The sequence below is a fragment of the Apteryx rowi genome, unplaced genomic scaffold (assembly GCF_003343035.1).
Source record: "Apteryx rowi isolate R43461 unplaced genomic scaffold, aptRow1 scaffold_627, whole genome shotgun sequence".
Lineage (NCBI taxonomy): Eukaryota > Metazoa > Chordata > Aves > Apterygiformes > Apterygidae > Apteryx > Apteryx rowi.
Genome location: NW_020450902.1, coordinates 57329 through 82167, shown reverse-complemented (window position 1 = coordinate 82167; position 24839 = coordinate 57329). Strand labels below are relative to the sequence as shown.

The following is a 24839-nucleotide window of genomic DNA, read 5'->3' as shown; positions in this document are numbered from 1 at the left end:
CATACACCCACCCCCCATTAGGCTTTGAAACTCTCTTAGCAATACATTTCCCCACATATTCAACTGTGGAAACATGGTTAAAAACCTGTTCTCATTCACATTGGTGCAACTTTACTTATATAAATGGGGTTGCTCTAGAATAAGAGCAAAACCTGTCCCTGTTATTACATACGTGTGTAATAATAATTCATTCAGTCCTGTTTGTTCACCAGCACAGGAGGGCAACAAATTCTGCGGTGATTTACCCTATGCAACATTATTAATGTCAAGAGCTACACGGAGCCTAACTCAGAGAACTTGGCCCCAGTGAGTTTACAAGCGAGCTGCAAAACAGAGAGTAAGAAAGAACCCAAGGAAATGCAGAAGATCAACTGACTCACCTGGATGCTGGGTGGCGAACGATTTTTTCGGGTTGTAGTGGTGGCCATTGTAGTCGTGGTTTCCATGACTGTAGTAGACATTTCTGGTGGCATGGAGGTTGTGGGTGTTGTTCCCAAAATGGAAGGGACTTCCCCAACAAGTCGGACACTTCCATTGATTTTAATGTTGGGGTTGTTCTCTGCTGCCATGTTCAGCACTTTCAAGCCATTGTAATAGAGACCGGAGAGCTGGCCTTGGAAGAGACGCCCTCTGTCCTTCCCTCCTATGGCTATTTGCGCCTGGGTGTTGAAGATCGTTAACTGTCGTCCTAGTGAAGGGGGGTGAATAACATTATTGCCAGACATTTCTTTTGCTTTTCATCTTATATTGAGTCCTGGCCACAATGGACTGACAACAAAGAAGTAGATTCACTCTTGGTGGTATTTATGAAGACTGCAGGGTAGAAATACAGTATGCAAATGTCCTGCCCCAGAATTAATAATAAAGATTAGCCTGAAAGCAAGAACACCTGAACCCCATACTTCCACATCCACTCACAAATCAAAACTCTGGAGAAGCTTTGATTCAGTCAGAAATATGAACCCACACCTTCACACTTGGAACCCTTTTTAACCTACAAATAAGGCTTTAATATGTGATAATTTTTCTACTATCAATTCAGATCATACTACTTGTCAAGTTTTAGCCCATAAAAAACCTTCTCTACTTACTAGTCAAAGGAAGGGATTAACTCGTATAGCCACTTTTAATAATGTAAAGGTATTAAAGGGTGGCTTAAAGACAGTAAACATCAAAAAAATTCTAAGGATAGGTGATATACAGGTTGTGCAGGAAACTTAAACCATATTCTTCAGCCTTGAAATTTTGTGTTGCAAAGGGTCACAAGTCTAAAATCAGAAAACATCAAACACAAACATTTGTGATGTCTCTGAAAGAGCAAAGTTCTTGAAACAGTGAAGAAAACACAGTGCTTCAGATGATTAACCCCCCCCAATGCTTACATGTGAATCCCCTCTCACAGACAGTGAAACTGAAGTGTAGGCAGGTTAAGTGGATTACTTAAGGTCACACAAGGTGTGTTAGGAGTGGACTGATGTGTGTAACAAGAAAACATATTTATTCAAAATAAATCCTTGTAATAATTGCCAATTCACCTAGTTTTGTGGCCACTTAAAACACATTCAGCCTGGACTTCTCCATAAATACTGCTTATGTCCCAGACTGCACTAGGTTGACTATCTTAAGAAATAAATTGCTTCATGCAGTGCAAGTGCAGTGCCTATTATGTCACTGTTCCTCTGAAGATTAGGGGCATGCCATCTGTAACCTGTTGAATTAACAGACAACCAGACAGGCCAGAGCTCAGAACAGTGATCAAAGCAGCATTGAGTCAACTATTATCCAAACACCTACTTTTTTTCCCCATTTTTATGAAGCTTGCACCACATGTCCCCATCCCCTTCCCTCTTCTCAGTGCTAACTCATCCCTTCCTCTCTCTAGTCCACCCTGATGAGAGGCTGCAAACTGCCACCATGTGGCAAATCACAGCCTATAACCAACTGCTCATTCCTGCACAGCCAGTGGTTAAAGTAGATCAAAATATGAGGGGGAGCTCACCAATTTTGGTGGTCGTCGTGACGGGTCTCGAAGTCAAGTGGTGATGCGGTGTTGCATCATCTTATGGTGACAGGATGGACCATGGGGAAGAGAATGGGGACAAGAGAAGAAATGTATCTGAAAGGAGTTCCTGTCCCCAAAGAGGGCCCTACCTAGCTAAGCAAAAGTGCATGGAGAGGTGTAACATATGGAGATGTGGAGGTGGGCTGCACATCTCTTGTGCTCCTCACCCACAGATTTGTAAATGAAACACTAGGACTTGATCAGGGTGGAAGAACTGCATTGATGAAGAAATGAGAAATAAAAATGGAGAGTGTAGGGTATCCCTCCCCTGGAAAGTGTTGAAACACCTGATGCAATTTGCTGCGTCTCAGGAGGTTTTAAACTTACCAGAGGCAGCTTATGTCTATTAAAACATCAACAAACATGCACTGAAGCCACACAACCCCAGCACGTAAAATCAGTCAATTTCTTCTCTTGCCTATGAGGAAAGTGGAATCCAGTAGCAATTGCTGTCAAAACACTCAGCCTAGCTCCTCTCTCTGCTCTCCTGAGAGCTACAGCAAGTGGCATTGTACACTGTAGAAGGCTGAACTTCTGGCATATACTATGTCCTCAGAGTCTGCTTTTCCTCCTTATGACTCTGTCCTGTCAGTGTTTTAGATTTTCTAATGGATATGTTGTCAGTTCTTTACTATACCGTTTTCCCTTCTCCTTCCTGCATTCCCTCCCCCCAGCACTCTATTTCCTTCCATACTCTCTCCTCCCTTACCTACCCAGACATTTCACTTGCTACTCTTCCCTCCTTCCCACCTCAGTCAGGATGGAGTGCCAAAAGCTGGAGGTGAGAAGAATAAGGAACAGGGAGTTATTTCACTAATCTTGAGATCTTTTCCCTGGAAATGGAGGAAAGGCACTGATTGTCAAAGCTTTCTACTTTCATTCTTTTCTCCACTTGAATTCATACCGTCTCTTTTCTCATCTTTTACCAAAGGAAAAGGGGATGGGCGATGGTGAGGAAGAAGAAATTTTGCAGCTCGAGCCAGGAGAGCTCCCCAAAACAGGCCAAAAAAGGGGTTCCTCCACTTTTACTGGAGGATTATGGCACTCCTTAGGATGACACTCACTCTAACCCAAGTTCACAGAACACTTTTAGACATGTCTGGCATATCTCTTGCTTTCCTATCATGGATGAGGAGTTAGTATTTTAAGGCTGAAACAAACATCACTTTCTCCACCTCCGGGTCTTCCTCTGCATCCTCTAATGCTCAAAGAAAATGTAAAAAAGAAAGATGGCCCCACTCCAGTCGAAAAGGAACTTTGTGAGTTTTGGAGTCTTCCTTACTGGTTAAATAATGAAGTTCTCCAGTTCAAAAAAAATCATGCACTGTACCATACGGTTAATGCTGGGGACAGCACTGGTACTAGAACTGCGTTTGCTAAAAGAACAATCACTTTTGGGAATTACCTATGACTTGTCATTCTTCACTCATAACTCTACCATTATGTATGTGTACATGAGCAAAGACAGCAGGGAAATGGATATGAAATGAGAGAAAATTGTTGAGAGAATATACACATAATTCTGTCACCTTAGACCTCTTCTAATGACTGTTGTGATGATATGAATCTGCAACTTTATTTCCCCTAGGTAAAATTTATTTGGCCACTGAATTTTGTTGAGGAACAGCTTATATGTGTAAATTCTACTGGATGTGTAAGGACTGCAGACTTATGGTCCTTCTTTTCCAGAGAGGAATTTTCCTACTGCTATCTTAGTATCTTACTAGAGAAAAACTACAAGCATATTTTAAGCTTCCCAGTTATTTTGTTAACATTTTGCACAGATGAAGGTCTCAATTCTTAGTTTGCTCTCTCATTGACTTCTTCATTTGGAAAACAGAATATCTATCAAAAGCAATCTTAGCAAAGTGTAACTTTTTTCATAATATTAGGAGAGATTTTAGGCTTGATTTTACAAACCTTAATTTACATTAATAGTTCCTGCTTCAAAAAGTACAGTCATTCACATCAATGAGGCTTCTCATGTGAGCAAGAGATTTGCAGAATGAAGGACTTCAAGGATCATTCTGTTTGATGAGATGCTTTTGGCTCTTTAATAGCTCATCCTATTGCAGAATAGATAACATTTGTCCATCGCCAGGCATTAACATTCTAGTAATGAAATCTGCTGTTGTTATGACTACTAAAGTTGAATAGTTTAGGAGCAACACTCCTTTCTTTACTCACATTTGATGTTTTGCTATTTGCTCATACAATTCAAGTTTGCAAATCTGAGCTCCTCTTAATAAATATTTTAAACCAATTTATAAAATTAAAAATTAAGAAATTATACAATAATGATGCTGCTTCAGAATGATGTTGTGTTGTATTTGTTTGCCAAGAATGAACTATTTCATTATTATGAATTCTGTAATAATGGTACCACAGGAATGCCAAATCTATGGCACTCAAGACTGTCAATCTAAAAGTATTTAATCTCACCTCACTCAAGCCGACAACTCATATGTGGAAGAGAGCTATTCTACACGCTGTCTTTCTGATGGATCTATCCGTTCCTCCGTCCATCAGTTCATCTTGTTCCATTTTGATAGAGAGCTACCCTTTCACTCATCATCTTTACAAGGGCTTCTGACAGAAGGCTTCCATGATACATTAGGTGTTGGATGGATGAGCAGATGGATGAGTGGGTAGGTGAATGGCCTGGGTATTTTTTTTTCCTTTGAGTGGTACCTAGGCTGTTGAAAAGGTCTATCTATTTTGGAGTGAAGGAACAAAGCTATATTATCTCAGGCATTGCACTGCATGATGGCATTCCCTAATACAAACTGTGAAGACTGAGTGTCCTTTCACTTAGTAAAAATATGGCTATATTCTTCTAGTCTAAAAACACCCAGTGCTTTGAGAGTGCCTGAGCTGTCAAATATTGTCTGGTTTAGACCCCACTGCACGTGTGATTGTCTTTTAACAAAGTGTCAATATCCACAGAAGGCAAACTTCAGTTCAAAACTTCAGGATGGCTTACAAATGAAAGTGCTTTGGCATGCTTATAAGCTCAAACCTGGAGAAGCAGTGGCATAAAATAAAAGATTCGGTGGAAAACCCAAAAGGAAATAAAAACCCCGAAAGACAAAACAAAGGTGGGTTTCTCAAGCACATGAGTTGCATCAAGGAGTTAGACATGCATCTGTTTTAACAAAAGTGAGGCAATCATTGTCTTTAGTATTAAAGGGACTTTATCAGTTCAAACTTACCAAAATTATCCACTTTTTAGTGTTAGGCTTTATTTATTTATTTTAATTGGCTCTTGTAAATTAACAGGGCAACCCAATGAGACTCAATAAGCATTTTCTGTATACCTCTATCTTAGTATCTGTTTACCAGTTAGCTGAAATGAAATATTCTATAAAACCATGGTGGTCAAAAAAAATTTCTGCTTTAAAAAATATTTCTGTCTTAGTTTCACAAATATTTTTGCTTTAGTTATGAACATTTCACAACTATAGACCAAAACCATGAAGTGGGCAATGCTGTCAACTCTCACTTAAGTCAATCTGTACAGCGTGTTGCCAGATCAGACCCTTCATATTAAAATGTTTTGACTGCAGCTAGCCACATCCTTCTAAGCCATAACATAATTCATGCTGGCTCAATCAATTTGCTAATGTAGCTGAGGTTAAGAAATTCAAAACAATCTAAATGGTATTTTTCCAATCTTACAGCATACTGGTTTTCCTTCTTGGAATATCTGGTAACACCCATAAACTATGTCAACACAGAAAATGCAAGATCTGAGTTCAATGGTCACCGCCTTTTATCAGCAGTACTTTCTTTAAAGGAAACTAGAGAAGACTGTGTTCTGCTTTTCCTAAACTTCAAGGCAAATAAACTTTTATTGAGATTTCCTTTAAATATTACATTTAGGCTATAGGGTGATCTTTCTGTTTTACTCTTTGCTGTATCACCAAAAGCTCGGTCCAAACTCTGCTGAAATCAGTGAGAGTTATTCTGTTGCCTTCATCAGGCTTTGGCACAGGCTTTACATCCAAGACTATTTTTTCTCTTGATACAGGAACAATTCTTTTCTGACACAGGTCCCATTTTAGCAGATCACTGAAGCGTATGCAGAAGTCTCACTCAAGCCTACTGGATTTATGCATATTTCTAAGCGTTTTGCTGAACTGAGGCCAATTACTCCAGGCAAGCCCGCAAAAATTAATAGTGCTGCCTGAGACTAAGTTAGGGAACAAGTTGACCCATACTTAGAAAAATATATAATTTTAGTGTCAAAATTGTACTAAAGATATAATAAAACAGTGTCAGAACAATCATCTTTCTCTGTCTCCTCTACTGTAGTTTAAATGAAAATGTTAAAAAATGTTTTCCTTAGAACATTTTTTAAAATTGTTTAATTATGTTAACACAATTAGGAAACACATAGCCATAATGGCTAATCACAGTAATGAGAAAAAAGAAACCTACAGGAAGTGGTTTAATAAGCAGGTTTGAAAAAAATTGAAAAAAGAAATACCTTTGAAAATAAAGATATAAATGTATTTTTAAAACAAATCAAAACAGGAAGATCATGCAGTGGTTATATTGCCATAATACATGTTTTTGCTCTTGTCTTTTCTTCCCCCTTTTTTTTTTTAATGGCTCCTGAATTTTTGCTTGTTTGTTTGTCATTACTATGATAGCAAGCTTAGAATTTCGTCCCTTTAACTGCGTTTTAATAGCAATGTATTATAGCATGATTTATCAACATATGGCAGGTGGAAGCTGACACAAATTATAATGAAAATTAAAGCAGTCATTTATGCAGCAGGCGATTATCATTTAAGAAACATTTATTTGCAGGCTTTAAAAATGAGGGTTTAGAATCAAATGGGTTTAAAATGAAAGTTTTAATGACTGTTACCTTTTTCCTGCAGCCACTCCTCTACGGGTCGGTTATATTTGAAGGGGATTTTCTGTTTTACCATTTGGAACCGTTCACTATCAGTGTTGCCTTTAAAGTTTAAAAAACAGCTTAAAAACAATCTGAAAAGTCAATGAAATAGTTAAAACATCCTAGATTTTTTTTATGACCTTATTTAGCTATAAATAAATGATTGTGTGTGTGCAAATATATATGAAAAGAGAGAGACTTATCTTTAGTAAGGTGGAGAATAGTTATGCACCCAATTGCCTGAGATTCTGGAAGGTCAAAGAAATTAAATTAAAAAGATATCTCTTTTTTCCTCAGAGTATTTGTTTATCCAGACTAGTTAAAAGACATGTATAATTTGTCTGGGATATGAGACCTTGGGTTAACTCTGTGACATGAATTAAAATATTCTGATCAGACTCCAGATCTGATGGCAAAAAAAGACATAGCACAGTATGACAATTGCAGAAATACGCAGACAGTAGTATTTTGATAAACCTTCTTCTGGTGGTAGAAGATATATGGTTAGGACTAGAAACCCAGTGAACAAAAAAAAAGAATGGAAGAAATTATAAGCATTTGATGCTGAAGGGATGTGATAAAAGAAGATTAAGAAAACTGTAGGAGTGGAAAGATAGAAAAAAATGGAAAAGAACATTTAAAAGAAGAAAGAGCTGTTAATTAAAGATATGTGAAGGCTTGCCTCCAGTTACCAAAGTCTCAGGCCTATTGCCAGAAGAAAACAGAAACTTAGAAACTAACTTAAACAGAAGTAAAACTGTGCCCAAAATGTCAGTTCTGGCAAGTACAGTTTGATTGTTCCATGTTGATGGATAACAGAACTATCCAGCAAAGTGTACTTCAGAGGAAAGCCCCTATCACTCACGTAGTACAGAATATGGATAGGATTCATACACACTCTTTGTCCACATCTCCTGAACACTGAAACAATTCAGATGCAGATCAAATGGGCTGGGCCAACCTCTAGTAGAAAGGAGCACTTCAGCTAGATGGTGTTCAAAGTGATAGCAAACAAGTGTCATCATTATGCTTTTGTTTGCTTCAGCTACAGTCACTTTCTAACTTATTCTAGCTTTTGCTTCTTGTTTTATTTTTATAAAAACTGCTCAGATAGACATAAAGAGCTTATCTTTAAAAAACTTTACGATAATATTGTAGCAAACTAGAGCAAGCCACTAGCTTTCTGAAGTAATGCTACCATAAACAGAAGTCCTTTAGATCAGTAGTGCTCTAATAGATACTTTAAATAAACAGCAGTTGAAGAGCCAGCAACTACTCTGCATGATTTGCCATGCTTCCTTTAAAACCCCACATATCAATAACCTAATGTACCTTCATACTTATTTGACCTTCCTGAAACTGATGCTGGAATCTTTATTTCAATGTGAAGACACATCAAGGAAAAAAAAATATATGACTAACAGCTGGCAAGATACTCCACTCAGTCAAGAGCAGACACTTCCATAATGCAAGCAATACAACTGGCAAATCTGAAGTGCTCGATAATCTTTACTGTGCAATTATTGCTCAGAAATGCTGCCAGCCTGTACAAAGTACCCGCTGACCACAGCTATCCTCGTTAGGATTATCTTGTTACTTCTGATTTCTGAAACATGTGGGAGGGACTATTGTGATATACTGGCAATAATCTCATATGGATTCACGTTTAATATAGCACGGACCTAATGTTAAAGGGTATTTGTAAAAACCGTCATGTGATTTTCTTTAAATTCAAATGTAAGACAAATAGCAATTTGGATTTGGGTTAATATCTCCAGCTCTGACCATGAACATTTAGAAGCCTTGCTGTTTATTTGGGGCCACGGGCAAAACAAATCCATCCTGGGAAACTGTTATTTCCTATTATGGAAAGATCTAATCAAGCACTAGTTGACACATACCAATGTACCACTTTCTCTGTCCCAGCCTCAGATGCCTGCCACCTGCAATTGCTTACTCTGATAAGCTAGAAGGATAAGATAAAGTATTTGAAACACACATTGTCAGTCATGCATCAAATAACATTAAACAACGTACTGTGGTGGCTCAGAGTCACTCACAGACATTGAGTTACCTGTGAGCACATTCCCAGCTCTCATAATTCATATCAGCACCAACATAAAGTTAAAAAATCCAATTCTGTCTTCTGTGAACACAGATTCATAAACATAAAACCTGAACCATGTTCAGCACAGGATCTGAAAAAATACTTGATAAAGAAGAGCTCAGGTAATATAGACAAAAAAATGATAGCTAAAGAGACAGACATACCAACAGAACAAGCATTTTTGGCCTTTCTATTGATAAGCAACTGATGACTAACGTAGGCAGAGGTCATTTTAATCATGCAGGTCAGTTGATTTCTCAGTTTCTTATGCTAAAGGGTAAGTTCCTTTTCTGGAAGTTCTCACATTCTTTTAAGACAAGGATACTAAGGAAAGACCACTGGGACAGGGAAACACACTTCCTGATTTGGGGAGAAGAGAAACAGAAGTAATTAAGTCAGGCTTAGCACGAAAATAATTTATTTCTTATAAACAATTAGCACAGCAATTCTGCTTATCCATTCAGCCTTCTCTCAACCTACTAATCCAGTCTCTCCTTCATCTAACCAGCTAAACCTAGTAAATGCATTCATAGAAATCATGCATTTGCCTTAGGATATTTTTGCTTTGCTGCAGCATGAATATTATTCTCTGCGTAAGAAATGAGTATCAGGATCTGAAAGACACTTAGGAGGTGCTTCAATGGGACTTAAGACTCCTAAATTTCATTGTAAACTCTGAAATTTCTCTGTCAAACCTGACATGAACACATGTGGAGAGTCTGCTACTACAGCTGTTTTGTATAGGAAATAGGAAGTTATGGTTTCAGTAGAAATGGGCATTATTCACCACTTCATAGTGCATGCTTTGAGCAAGGACTTCTGGCTAGATGAGAACACATTGAGATCTCTGCGGTGATGGAGAAGAACATTTTCCATAAAGCCAAATAAATTCTGTAATACACTTGGAACAAAAACTCCACTCGCTTCACTCAGTATGTACATAAGTAACCTTCTACTGAAGGTAATGGGATCTTTTTCAGAATAAAGAATGATTCACTGTTCACAAGGACTTAAGAGTCAGCCCTGTGGCTGACATGGAGTGCTTTTTCCTCATGCAGTCTCACGGAAGGCTGACTGTAGAAGGGAAAGAATGTAGTAAATTGAAATTTCTCAAAAATAGAGCATTTCACAAGAACAGGCCAGCAAGACTAAGGTAAAAAGGAAATGGGACAATGAAAGAAGTAAAGACATGACAGAAAAAAATGGGTTTCTTATACTACAGTCCTAGACCTTCAAGAAAGCCAGAAATGACAACTATTCCCCACCACATCTTTAATGACTTTTTAAAAATCCGGTTTAATTTAATTTTATAATTGTTATTATTTAGCAGATATATTCATCAAGATTAAAATATGTATAAAATCATACCTTTAAAAGCTATGAAAAACTGAAGGACATTAGAAAATTCAAGCAGGTTTAAATTAAAACATTAGTATATGATCTAGTCTTTTTGTTTTTAAATTTTATTTCAGACATTAGTAAGGATGATTTTAAAAACATGTGCATGAGAATGTGTTCACTTATATACTCCATTTACAATACTGAGTTAAAGAACAAGTTTTCCTTTGTTAAATGTTTGGGATATTCAGTAAATACCATTAAACACATACAATTATTCAAATAATATTGACATTGAGTTGTGATTTAAAAAATAAACACAGTATTTGATATGAGAGTTCAGAAAGGAAATATCATGGTTTGCAACACGAAGCGACAAAAGTTCAACATGAAGTAAGCTTACTGGCCCTCTGACATCAGAGTATGATGTCATTAGGGGGATTCTTGTCCATCTGCATACACAGAAACTGTCATTAACAATCCTCATGTGACCTCAGTGCCATGCTTTTCTAGAGTTAAGTGATAACACACATTTTTTCAACTCCTCCAAGAAGAAACTATTCCTTCATTCAAATCATTCAGACCCATTTTTTTCTCTCTGAGTCCAGCTCTCATTCAAGACTGTACTTCAGAAAAGAATACACAAGATAAAAGAATCCATTTTAATGCACTTAAAAAAAATTTTTTTAAACTTATAGCTCTTACACATTCATAATCAAGGTGGGTCTCAAAGATCTGCAGGATATAATCTGGCAAAATAAAGCTCTACTGATTAGTTTTGCTACTTGTGATTGACTAAGTATTTTTTCTCCAGGAAGTTCTAGCTGTTTACATGATACTATCAACAATAGGACCTACTCATTTAACCCTCATTTTTTTCTTTAATCTGCAGAATAAAATCCGATGCATCAATATGCTTCACGATCTGTTTCACTTAATTCCAGCTAAAGAACTGAATCTCAGAGGTGCATTCCTTCACCTGTTTTTTCTCCTTTCTCATGCAAAATTCTATAGCACAGTAAGTTCCCGCTCTTTGAAGACTGGAATAAAACAAGTCTTTTATTCCACATAGTAGTCATAAGTACAAATAACAGAAGTCCTCCTGGATCTCCTAAGTATTATTGCTCACACAGATATGACCTCCGTTTTTCCAACAAAGCAGCAAGTAACTAGGGTGTTATGCCCTTAAGGATACTCATGGCAGTACTTTGAAATCCTCTGGACACCTTAATCTCGTTAAACCTGAATATTCACAACGTTTCAAATACCATAGATATTCTTGAAAACTAAGTATTTTGGAGAGAAATCTGTGAGAAGAGCTCTATTTTTTGTTTGTCTGTTCCCCGCCCCAAAAATCTGGCACCTAAATCGTAAAATTCAGAGCCTGCTGGTTAAATACGATCTCTTGTCAGTCTTCTGTCTTTCTTCTGAAGCCCTCAGTGTATTCCTGGTCCATGGACTGCGTGGATAAATAGATCAAATTCTATCCTAGCTTTGGGTCATGATAATCTTCAATTTAAATCAAACTAAAATGGGAAAAATCAACAGAATTTGCTTGTGCTAATCACTATTGGCAGTTCCCACAGGAAATGCTTTTGATACATAGTGCAACAGCCCAGGGTGAGACAGTTTAAATTTACTCATGGGCAAAACAGAATTTTCTCCCAAAACCCTTCAGTGTTGGAAGATGTTTTGCTTGTCCTCTCATGGTTCCTTTAAGAAAACAAACAAGCTTTACTACATTAAGCCCATTTCTAAACCAATGTGGATTCTTAAGCCAAAGAAAGTAAAAGAGCAATTCAAGCCCTGACAAATGTTACTTCTTGGCCTAGCCACCAATCATGATGATTCACTGCTGCTTTGGTGCAAAAGAGAATGGCTGAAAGGTTCCAGCAAACTGCACTGGGCAGAAAGGAAGTGCTCACATCCCGGTAGCATATGAATACAACCTGAAGTGTTGTCACGTCTGCGAAGACGCTAATAAGAATACCGTAAGAAAAGATTCCTCTGTCCTAAATTAATGCCAAAGGCAGTTTTATTTAGAGACAACACAACAGCAACATTTTCCACATTGTTTGTAAGTCTTTAAAAAGAAAGAGACGTTTTATCTAATGAAGCTAAATCCTGACATGGTTTATGTTTGCTTCGACTCTTGGATATGATGTTTTTCCCTTTGCCTTCTTTGTTTGAAAAAGTTGCATCTTTTGCTATTCAACTCTTCTTTTTTTTCTTGTCCTCTTTCTTCCCTTGCTCCTGGATGCCCTTGACTTTACCTTCATTTGCCCCATCACACTGTTTGTGGTGAGCTGCACCTTTCCTTTCATTCATCTCATTATGGAACAGAGTTAAAAGCCGACCTTCACACTGCAACTCTCCTCAGCTCATTGCCCTCACAAAAGAAGACAACGAGGTCCCGGGAGCATAAGTACTAAAGTCAGCAGAGAGAATTATCAGGCAAGACTACAACAGCAAAAGGTACTCCTCTGATCAGTTAACTGAAGTTGCTCCTATATTTCCACTGCCTCAGCCAAAACCTCTGTGTTGCTGCCCATCTCTCTTTTATCTTATTTTCTCCTGCAAGTTACTTTTCCAGATGCACCATCTCTCTGCTTCAGACACTCAGATTCAGTATGCTAACTACAGAAATTTGAACCTAAAGAAATGTAGGGCCCAAATCCAAAGCAAAGCATCATTTAGGTCCAAAACACTGAGAAATTCAGAGGACAAGTTTAGATTAGAGTTGAAATTCTGTCTACAAGGTGCAGTTAACATGGACTAGTGTAACATTAATAGGGCTCCAGGAGACTTTGAGAAATCTCGTAATCAACCCCTCTGACCCAGGACTATATAAATTACATTACACCCTCCCTTAAATTCATTTTTGAATCCTGTCTGGATTACAGAGAAAATGAGTGCCTTGCTCCAATAATCTAATCCAGAAGCACTATAGAAGCAAACAACATGAAAACTCAAACTAACAAAGGTGGAAGAAGGTTAATCAAACCTTTTCAAAGGCACAAAAAGAATTAAGTTGGTCTTGTTTGAAAGTTTGATTCAGGTCTAATTTAATACGAGCATATTATACTAAATCATTTCAGTCTTAAGAAGCTGAGGCCATGGGCATGAGATAAAAGCAGCTGGTTTTAGTTGTCTTTGAATGTAAACTAGTGTACAGTGCCAAAGAGGCAGCTACCATTTCAACCTTTTTACAGATGTAAAACATTTGTGTCCCACTATAGGATCTTTGGGACTTTTTATAAGTAATGTGCAAATTATTGGTTTTTAACTGACTAAGCCCAAATTAAGTCTGCTAACCAGCAGCCAAGGCTAAAGAGACTATTAAAGAACAACTGAAACTATATATTGATCTTTCCATTTTAAACAAAAACAAAATTCATTCTGCAGGAAGAGATAGGAAATGGAGATCAGAATAACATCCACTGCTATTGTCTCCACATCTCACTCCCTTGATTCCTTTGGGAAAGGTCAAGATCTGAACTATATAGCCCGGTGGGATCAAGCAGCAATAACAAAATGTCAAATCCATTTTATCTGTGTTGATATTTTAAATTACACTAACTCAGTTATCTGTGGGCTGCTTATCCAAGTTGTGGATTACGCAATTCAGGATACAGAAACACTGGAACTAGTCTCCATATGTTGGCTTGGGGGTGCAGCTACATTGCTTCCAGGGCCGATCTGAGATAGAAAACAGAGCAACTACCTTTTGCATAGTGCACAGTCTGAGCTAAAAAAAATTGTAGCCTGATATATATTGTAGCTTCATAAAGAGTCAGCGTCTCACTATCACACCCCTGAAAACAAGAACATTGAGGCAGAAAGCTAACGTAGGTCTGACATAGCAGCACTGAGATAGTGCTAGAAAGCCCAGTCAGAAGAGAGCACTGACTCCTGCAGAACCTCTTGGGCCTCAGTGAGCTGCACTCCCAGTTGAGGAAGGGCTCAGTTGGGCTCAGTGTTCATCAGGCATTACACCGAAACTAGTGGTACAGGCTCCTCAGGGAAATTCCTGAATTACTTAAAATTTGACTTGATAAGGCCCTGCAGAATATGGTGTGGGTATCTCAGTTGATTATGGAATGGAATAAATGTGACTGAACAGGCCTTTCCCATCTCTAACTGCTACAAAACAGTGAATTTTGCCTCCTCTTGAAATAATTTCTACTGTTTGTATCAGCTTAGAAAAAGGGAAGGAGAATCCCACGAGCCCTTCATTGACAGAAACAAGTGTCATTCACAAAGACGAGTCATGAACTGGAAGCACAGGAAACACCCATACAATGGAAAAATTACTGAATAACACTGTATAGGAAGTAAAGTGGACCCACAGGAAAAGCAGCTTGCAGCTTCTGTAGACATATTTTTTCTATTCTAACCTCTAAAATCAATTCTTTTCTTGGAAGTGATGCGAGTTTTGGAAATTGCTATGGAAATGCTAAGTAGTGAAGGAGTAAAATACCACTCAGTCTGCACATGTTATGCAGACTGAATGTAACTGAGTAACTATGAATTCCTGGGGTTTAAGACAAAAAAGAAAAGCTTTTCCCTTTGTACAGGACAGATGCCACTTGATGGCACATTCAACGCTGGAGTTTTCAGTCTTCAGAGTACTCCATGTACTTTGTAAAAGGCAAAGATGGAAATGAGCTGACTTAGGCAGCAGTACATTGTAGAATATTTATCATTTAAGTCCCTGAAAGTAATGTAAGCTGGGGTTTTATTCCACTTTACTGATGTGGAAACTGAGCCCCAGAGTAGTAAAAGCACTGCCAAAGACCACAGAGAATGGCATCTATAAAGCCGAGACCAGAATTCAGGAACTTCTGGCTTCCAGTTCTATGATTAGACTCCTTCATTTCTGACAATCCTTTCATGCAGTTGCTCTGCTTTGGTCTTCAGTCAAATTGTTGATTTCAATGACTTTGTATTCTCCGGTGCCTTTCAGTGGGCAAAGAAAAGGCTGATGTGGATGCCTGAGCCCCTTCTGTCACTGCACGTCAGCTGTGTCATCCTGGGATTACAGCTGGCACTGTTCTTTCTGCAGGCAATAAGATCAGAAGAGCAAAAAGTTGTTGTTCAAGCCTCTGATCCCTCTGGCCAGATGTTTGTTTGTTCACTCTTTCTGTCTGTGTGTGTGTGCATGTAAGAAAGAGAGAGAAAGACAGAGGAACAGAGAGAGGGGTAGGAAGGGAGGGAGGCAGGAAAGAGAATATATGGTAACAAGCCCACTTGACCAGGAAAACTGAAGCAGAACTAACCCAGGAGAGAAATGTAACAATATTAATGCCTGGGAGTTCACTGTGCTGTGCTGTCTAGCAGCATTCCTGCTTCTCAGCAATCTATTAGCCTGATTCTCCACCTGAGAAATATTTCTGCATCTTTCTCAGTGCTACATTATACAGCTGTGTTATATATATCATCAGATGACTGAACCAATAATAATTCATCTTACTCCAACAAAGGAGAAATCTATCAGAAATTTTTGACGATACTGCATATGCTTGGTACCTGGGCATTCATACAACCATGGACCAGTGGAGACAGAAACGAGAGCAGCTCACAGTATTGGGACATTCAGAGAGTTAGGACAGCTGTGCTTACATAAGCAGCAACCATATACTTCAGCCTGGAATTGTTAGCGAGACCAACCTGTCAGGCTATAGCTACATCTCTTGGTATGTAACTACTCTTCCTGGAAAATAGGCATGGTGATGATTTTAAGAAGAAGAATGCTAGATATCAAAGAGATACAAGAAAAGGAAAACATGTCTTGGATCCCTCTGTGAACGCAGTATACCTGTTTTGTACTATAGTGCCTCACAGACAAGGACTCAGAGGCCTGTAGTTAGCACAAGAAAGTTATCCCAATATTTAGGGAAATCCTTCAGTTCAGGGGCCTTACGTAGGATGTGAGAAGGGTGAAAATAACTAGGAAAAGATGCATCAGTGCCCTATAGATACTACATCTTGGCACACTTTAAGTCATCATTCTGGTTTAGACCAAGCCCAGCACTGGGAAAATGCAAAGCTCATCACTTTTGGAGTTACACTGCATGCTATACTCCAACTATCAACAGTTACCACGACTTTTCATAAGCATTCACTCTGTGTTGCAGTAATTTCACTTCCAAGGTATCCTAGCCTGTAGGACTAAGGCTAAGAGTAAAGAACTGAGATCAAGGATCAAGATCATTAGCAGAGAAAGAATCAGAAAAATGGAGAAAAATTAGAGATGCCACTGAACAGCATGGATGATGTTCTGTTTTGTTTTAAATTTCAGCTGAGCAATGTGCTTACAATATGGCAGAGTAAATTTTATGAAATTCCAGCTGGAGAAGGAGTGGCAGTATTTCCACATGATCATGTCTCCCTGGATAAATTAATGAAAGAAAAAAGAAGGCATTTGTTTTCCTATGGAGTAATACAAATGTAATAACTGTAGACATGATATAAACACACACAACTCATGTGATCTCATGTTTCAGGCTACAAACTAAACCTGAGAGTAAGATAAAATATTTTAGGAGGATTTTTTTTGTGCAAATTTTTGTTGTTGCCATGGCGTATTCAACTATCATCTGCTGAAGCTTTGGCCACTTGACTGCTGTCCAACTCAAGAAGTTGATTAGATAGACAAATTGCGAGGCTCTGGGAAGACAGAATGGAAACCATTCCAAATCCGGGACCTTTGAACAGCAGTGTCATTTTGACCATTATGGCAAATTTTCTGATATATTTGGTATTCACCCACGGATTGGACATAATGGACATCTAGTTTGATTCAGAAGGATATAAGAAGGATGCTATGCCAATTCAACTAACAGCATGCAGCAATATAACACATATCTCTGTTCCATTGGTCTGCACTGACCAAAAAGTTTTCTTCAAATGTGTCAGTATTTTCTTTATCTGGACTATAACCAAGAGAAAGTACTTCAGCTAACTGAAAACTAGCTTTGCCTCTGTGGCATGTATTTACACGTTAGAATGACTTTATATGCGACTCTTATGCAGCATCAATAGAGACAGAATAGAATGCTTCTTACTACTTCTCCCCTCTTTCCCATAGCTGAAGGACTCTCTGTGGGATCCTAGCTGGGAATTAGACCATCCTGTCTAATTGCATGAAGATATTATTCTGTATGTACACTGCCTCACGTAAACTCTGCCTTCTCCTTTCAATCCCACTGCTGTTGAGTAACACCAAGCTATGCATCCCACCTAGTTAGCTTACATTCTTTCATAAAAAAMACATGCATCTCCCTCTTGCTTAATATCAAGCTGACAGAAATGCCAGTGCTTGATAGCTTATCGCTCACATGAGGTGACTATTCAGTATTTGGTGAAGGCAAGACTATGCATCTCACACAGACTGACTGACTGCAGCATGTTATAAGAGCCTGGATAAACTCTGAGAAATGAAACCTGGGCAGAGAGGAAGAGCCCCAGGAGTTGCTCTATAATTACTTTGTTCTTTTTCCTGTGTCCGTCCTCTCCTCTGTCCTGAAGGAGAGAATTCAGGAGCCAGACAAGCACTGGCAGTGCTGCCATGCAACTCCTTGGGTGCAAGGGCAAAGTGGAAGCTAACCACAGCCTCACACCTCTGTGGGAAGGCAAATCATGAAGTCCATAGAAGTGAAACTGTGAATGTAGTGAAAACATTTGCATAACTTTTTTCTCGTGTCACATCTATCCTACCATCCAGTATGGATGCACACACATTAACATGGGTGTTTTTGCACAAATTCCAAAATACATCTGTCTGTTGGTGATTTAATATGTATAGGTTTATATCTTAGTGGATACAGAGGACCAAATCTGAGTGTTCATACCATGTAGCCATATTTATCTGTTTTCCAGCCTTATAAATATATTATAGATGTTATGGCCCTGCAGTGACAGGCTACAATCAGCTTTTGATTTCATCAACTTGTCATGCTTTAATCATCCCTCTTGGCAGATCTTTCAACATATGTTACAATACTGCCTTCAGAATGTGCTTCTCCAATGCTGTTTTATTAACCCTGTCTTTTTATACGTTTTAGGCTCATTATGAAATGCGGTAAATCTGTCAAAGGCACTTAACATGCCATCTCCAATTCATACTGATAGGAAGCATCTGAGGGCTCATTTAAGTCCCACAAAATGAGTACAATATGAAAAATCAAAAGCCACAAACAAGTGTATGACAAGAACACCGGGGATCACATTCAAGCCACAAGGCTAATCAAAATTTAGAGCTCTTGTTCTTAACTCATTACTCACTCACAGGTGCATTTGGTTAGGAAAATATTAAGACCCCACTGGAATCTGGCAATACCACGGAGAAATCCCTTCAGCTTGCACATCAAATGATAGGACTTATTAATGACTCCAAGTGGTCATGTACCAGATTCACGTGTCTCTTCATGGAGACAACTGGATTTGGTCAAGCCAAGTATTTTTACCTTGGTTTCCATACCAGTGAGAAGATAATAGCCCCTAGGCTGGAGAAGGGAGCAGAGAGTTAAAGGGGCACAAGAAGGCAGAAACTTGGATTGGGGGGGGCAGCGTATGGAAAGAAGGAGGAAGGAGGAGATGCCCATGATCACTCTGAAGGAGACGGAGAGGATTTTGGGGGAAAGAAGAGCCAGACTCTGCAAAGCCCAGAGAATTGCCTACTTCCTCTAATAGGGATCATCTCCTGAACATTTGGGAATCACTGATGTAGTAGAGCATGAGCTGTGAAGAGGTATTGTGCAGAGATCAGCACAAACTTAGAAAGCAAGAACGTTTTGCAGTAACTGATGTATCCCAGTTAGTTCTGCTTTTGAATTTTCCTTGGTAAGGTCCCATTCAGCATTAGACTCAGCATTACTGAGATAATGAGAACTAATAACCACAATATTTGTAAATCATTTCCAATATAGGAGCAAATATTAGCTGAAGAAAGGATAAGGAATCTTCTCTTAAATTCTCCAGTGATGTTACTATTTGATCATCCAAAGCTATCTTCTCCTTCTTAGCTAAGGGCCTAAAGATGCCTTAATTTATTATAAATTAAATAAAGCAAAGTTAGGAGAGATAACATACCATATTAGGTTAATTTATATAGTTAGAAAATACAGACAAGCTTTCGGGAACACAAGACCTTAAAGAAAGCTTCTAACTAAAATTCAAGAAAAAGAAAATGCCATTGATAAAAAAACCTATGAAAACTTACATATCCAGAAGCAAAACTGCTTCTTTCCGATTGTATTGGACTAACTCATAAAAGATTATCCATCTTCAGGAATCCTGCCTTGCTTATAGTCTAAGACTGTCGCAACTATAATACAGTATTCCTCCACAATTAAGGCACACTGATTTCCTGGAAGATTAGTGTTATCTGCATTTCACAAATAGAAGAGTTAAGTTGCCCTAGCTCAGATGGTCAATCAGTGGCAAAACACAGAGCAAAGAGAAGCTGGCCCTGTCCCCTGCTTTACTCTTGGGAGACTTACTGTCTCCCTATATTCAGCATAAAGCCAATGTGACTAACCCAAGCCAATGTGTGCAAAGAATCTGGATGTAACCTTGTGAAATCTCCTATTTCAAGGACAAGATGGGGACTAATATATAAAAATCAGCAGTCATGGCTGGGAGCTGTTTTCTACAGCTCCCTCTATACTTTGTATCAGACAAATCCCTGACAAATTGTCTTTAACAACTACAACAACCACTGCATTATCTGAGGAAATTCCTCATCGTAACAAGCTCTTGTGTGTTTTGTGTAATTCCTTTACAAATAACCTTGAGCCTTGTGCATGTCCTCTTAATATCTCAGGAGAGGATCTCACTTTCTCCTCCCCTCTTCCTCTGCTGCCTGCCTGCCTTCCCCCAACCTCCTTCCCCCCCCCCCCCCCAATTATCTCTTGCCGTCTTCTGGGTGGTTATGTTTAATCTCAGGATTAGGCAGAAGCCTGCAGTTTGCCTTGAACAGCTTATCAGCTTCCAAGAGACATTTACAGGGAGAGAAAGACTCCAGTTTTGATAGCAGTAATTGTATTTAGCTTGTAAGATACAAGGCTATTTATCTCATGTCTGGGAAATCACAGAGGGAGAAAAAGAAAACGTTGCTGATAAAAACTAAATAAAGCCAAAAAGAATGAAGAAAAGAAAAGAAACAACGCCCTCCTCAAAGTCACTCAAGTAGAGGGATGAGGTGGGAAATGGACTTTACTGAACAAAAAGATCTTGCCACTTGTGGAAGGAGATTGGAAATATCAAGGGAAGGTGATAAATGACTGCGAGTAGGACAAGAAATGACCTGTTTCAGTAGTCAGAATTCTGTAAAACCAAGAGAATTTGATTTGTGGCGATGTATATAGGCATTTTTAGAGGTGCTAAGTATCAACACTCCATTTAAAGACTACAGGAGCTGTGGACATCCAGCATTTCTGAAAATGAAGTCAATTGCTGTTTTTTAAATAAACTTACAACTTCACCCATCTCTGGACGGAAAGCGTCAATACAATACTTATTTAAATCCATCCCTGCCCCCCCATTCCTTGCTTATTAAATGTCCTTTCCAGTCCACATTTGCAGTATTCAGTCCCTCTCCCAAAATACAGCTTAATGCTATTCTGGAATCCCCAAAAGCCCTGTAAAATGCCTGAAGCTGACCCAATTCAAATTCTGCCTACTGTATTACTGCATTTCTAAAACTCCTGCAATAGCTTTGGGTAGGTATTAAAGAAGAAAATAGGATCCAGACATTTTGAACCTTATTAGGCTGTAACCAAAACTCTGGTTTAGCATCTTGGAAAGAGCAAAAAAGCAGGACAGAGATAGCACTCATCCTGTTGAGAGAAAAATACTTGTCACTTTGTTGAAGTGTCTAATGTTCTTCAATAGCAGTACCGTACAGAAATACACATTTCAATTTGCATCCTGTAAGTCACAGAACACATTTAACAGGAGAAAGATAAAATGGAACCATGTACATGTCAATTGTATCGAAGGGGATGATCAACATATTGTACTTGTTTCAATCACCATCGTACCTTCCGTAAAGTTAAAACAGGTAAGACAGGTTCACAGTATCTATTAAGTCAATATACCGATACTGCATATATAATTTCAGCTGTCCCCAAACTACTTTCTTAGAAAATCTTCTGCAAAATGAGAGGAGATAAGGTCAAAAATATTTTAGAAAAACTTCCTTTAGAAAACATTCCTTCTAGAGCTCATGTGTCATCACCTTTCATTTAAAGAAAACTCCGTAACCTTTGCCAAACATCCTCTGTCACTGTGGGAAGTGGACAAAAGGGGGGACAAAGGGGACAAGGGACTAGCTGATGGGCAATGGGACACTGCTGGAAAACTTCTTGAAAGAAGCATGTAGGAACCCCGCCAGCATCCTTCCCTGTCTAACATCACTTCCCTAGCACTAACCAAGTGATTCCAGATCTTTCCACCAAGTAAATGAAAAATGTCTTACAGCAAGAGAAATGTTGTGCCTTTCACAGTTTAGATAGGTGGGACAATCAAGACCACTACTATTTTAATCAGTGTTTCTGGAAAGCATTTTCCTGATGCAGGTGGGAAAGAATGATTTTGCCTCACACAGACTACTAAAGATGTAGTTTACTCTGAACCGACATAAACCAGCCTTGCTGATAAAGGAAGTCATCTTATCTTTCCCTGTCTTCTGGCTGATCATTTCCACTCCTATATGGCTTCTTCTCCTGCACCAGTTACCTGGTGAATGGTACTGGTGAAGTGATACAGCTGAATAGAAAATGAGAGGGTAAAAAACAGACAGAATTTTGACTATTTAGACAACATGAGTATGAGAAGGAGCAATGAAAGAATGGGTTCCTCTGCCCAGCTCGAGTTGTAATCTATGTTAAGATGTGTTACATCAGCATTTTGTCTGAATCGGGGTATGCCTCTGAAGCATACCTCCCAACTCTCTCCGCCTGCTACACTTTAGTTCATATATGGAAACGCTCCCAGGGAGTACAAACTGGATTCCTTTCCAATAAAACTGAACTAGAAGATGTGCTCCAACTGTTCAGGGACATCCAGTCCTTGGGACTAGACAGGAACTAGACTGAAGAAAAACCTTAGCATAGACATCAGGGCCTCAGAACCAACCTTTTGTTTTATAGATATGCTCTTATTGGGCCACAGTACCTGCTCAAGCAGTCATAAAGTCCCTGGAGTCCTGCTGTAGACAGCCAACTGTCCAGCTTCCTAAAATCCAACTTCCTCACAAATGTGTACTTAAGAGGGTGAATGAAGGAGGGGAACAGAGAAAAAGATCTTTTTCCTTTTATTCAGTGCCAATAGAGCTGCAAATTAATGTTATTTGAGAGGGCATGGACTCCTAAAAGAAGGCTGAGAGATGACAAAGGGGAAAAATATAAAATCTGTATTGGGTGGATGAACTAATGCATCCTGATAATGGTCTAGTTGTTTAATGCTGTCCCATTTCTTATTTTTAAAAAGCATTTACAAAATCCAGGCTACAGTTCTCTTGCTAAAGCCTGTGTTTCTTTAAATGACAGCCTCTTCCTGCCTCTCACCTCCCCTCCTTCAATCTTCTCCTTTAAAATATTACTCCAATTAGACTTTATTTTGGTGTCATTGACACTTTCTTGCTTTGCAGCTCCTCTTCACCTATTTTTCTTTCCTTTTCTACTGCAGGAAATGCAGTCAGTGCATGGATGAATGAGCAGGTAGATGAGGCTTGTTTCAGTGTACACTCCAAGTCTGGCAAGACACTAAGCGTCTCTTCACAAGCAAAGATGGTTGTAGAGAGAAAGAAATCTCCCGCCTAAGAATTAAAGAAAAACTAGAACTGAGGTATCCCAGTTCTATGTCAATACAGGAGATTTGTTTTTAACTCTTCTGAGAATTGCTGGCTCCTTCCCAAACACCAGGATTCATAATTTAAGTCCTTCTGATCCTCCTGTACAGTGACTCAAATTTGATGGGGTTTACTGTACTCTGAAACAAAAGCATGTCAGAGGTTTCCTCTACCTGAACTAGCTTTCCTATCTTGCCCATTCTTGGTCCAAAATGACTCCTTATTCATCACTAAAAAGATTAATTTAGAGAAATCTCTCAGAAACAAGAAAAAAAGCAAGAAAGTAACAGTGACCAAGTACAGTCTGTTATTGGGAGTATACACCAAAAGGTGCAGACACATGAGAGAACAGAAAGGAGGCAGTCATGGAAAACTGCACTTCAGGGCATAGAAATTCATGTTTTTGCTATCAAAAGGTACATACCCTGAGAAATAAATTATGATGATCTACTTCATGAATTAAGCATCAAGCAGCTGGCTATCGATAGAGTCTATGGGTAAAGCCCATCTCCCTGTTGTAAACTTAAAAGAGAGGAGAAAGGGCAAAACTAATGCAATACTGATTGTAAATGGCTCAATGGTTTTGGCTGAACTGAGTCATGACAGCTGCATGGCTGATAGCTGCCCCAGTCCACTCATACYGCTATTTGCTGTTTCCCATTTCTCAGGATCTTTGTCTCAAATCTCTGCACTGGGCCACTGTTTGGAGTCCTATTGTTCAGTAAGAAACTTTAGCAGGGTTGGAATGGTACAAACAGTGAGAGATCATCTCTAATGACCGGGATTATTCCCATCCCAAAATTCAGCCAACCTTAGCTTCAAGTTAATTCCCTCCTTTACAGTTTACCTCTAACCCTTTTCCTCATAAGAAAGCATAAAGCCCATGTTGCAAGTGACTGAGATGTAATTGGATGTTATAAAAAACAAAATGTCAGTGCCTGAATTGTAGGTTTGCTGCTTTTCTGTTTTCCTTCCACTTCCTCATCTTTTATATGAAGTTGCAAAAATACATCTTTGGAGTCTTTCAATCCCATTGGGCTTGTTTCGTTTAATTTCAACTAGACTGAAGACTTTGTTTTAAGGAAAGCCAATATTCTTTCTCTTTGCTCGTTTAATGAACGTTGCAGTTTTATTTGTACTTTAAATTGTGCAAGTTTGTATGAGTTTGATGTATAATCCTTCAACAGCTAATAAAACTCAAGAGAGAGCATGGAAATGCCATTCAGAATGCAGCCCTTCTGCCTGAAGATTGCATCACATGTGATGATGAACACCATACTTCAGCTATTTTGTCAGAATTGCAAACATTAGGCTGCAGTACTGTGCARGAAATTAAGTACATGTGAAATTGTTTATATTATAGACAATATAGCATGCACAAACAGGTGCTATGAATATGCTGATATGTTGTTTTTAAATATTATGAGCAACTGCCTTTTCCTGAAATGAAGTGACGCTACAGGTAAAATACAGGATTCCTTGGCTATTTTTACACAAGTTTGATATGAATTGCTGTTTTAGCAGTCTCCATCCCAAACAAGCTAGATTGTTCTGGGACAATTATACCCCA

The 24839-nt window shown here is 38.7% G+C and overlaps 1 protein-coding gene across 1 annotated transcript in view; it reads right to left on the bottom strand.

Annotated features, from left to right (window-relative positions):
• Positions 1–24839, bottom strand: part of LOC112974807 (neurexin-3-beta-like) — a 173972-nt gene that overhangs the window by 109896 nt on the left and 39237 nt on the right. The window contains exons 3-5 of the mRNA XM_026084155.1: positions 6939–7028; positions 2000–2059; positions 381–688 (exon numbers count right to left, since the gene is read on the bottom strand). Coding sequence (XP_025939940.1) covers positions 381–688; positions 2000–2059; positions 6939–7028 — 458 coding nt within the window. The remainder of the gene's footprint in view (positions 1–380; positions 689–1999; positions 2060–6938; positions 7029–24839) is intronic.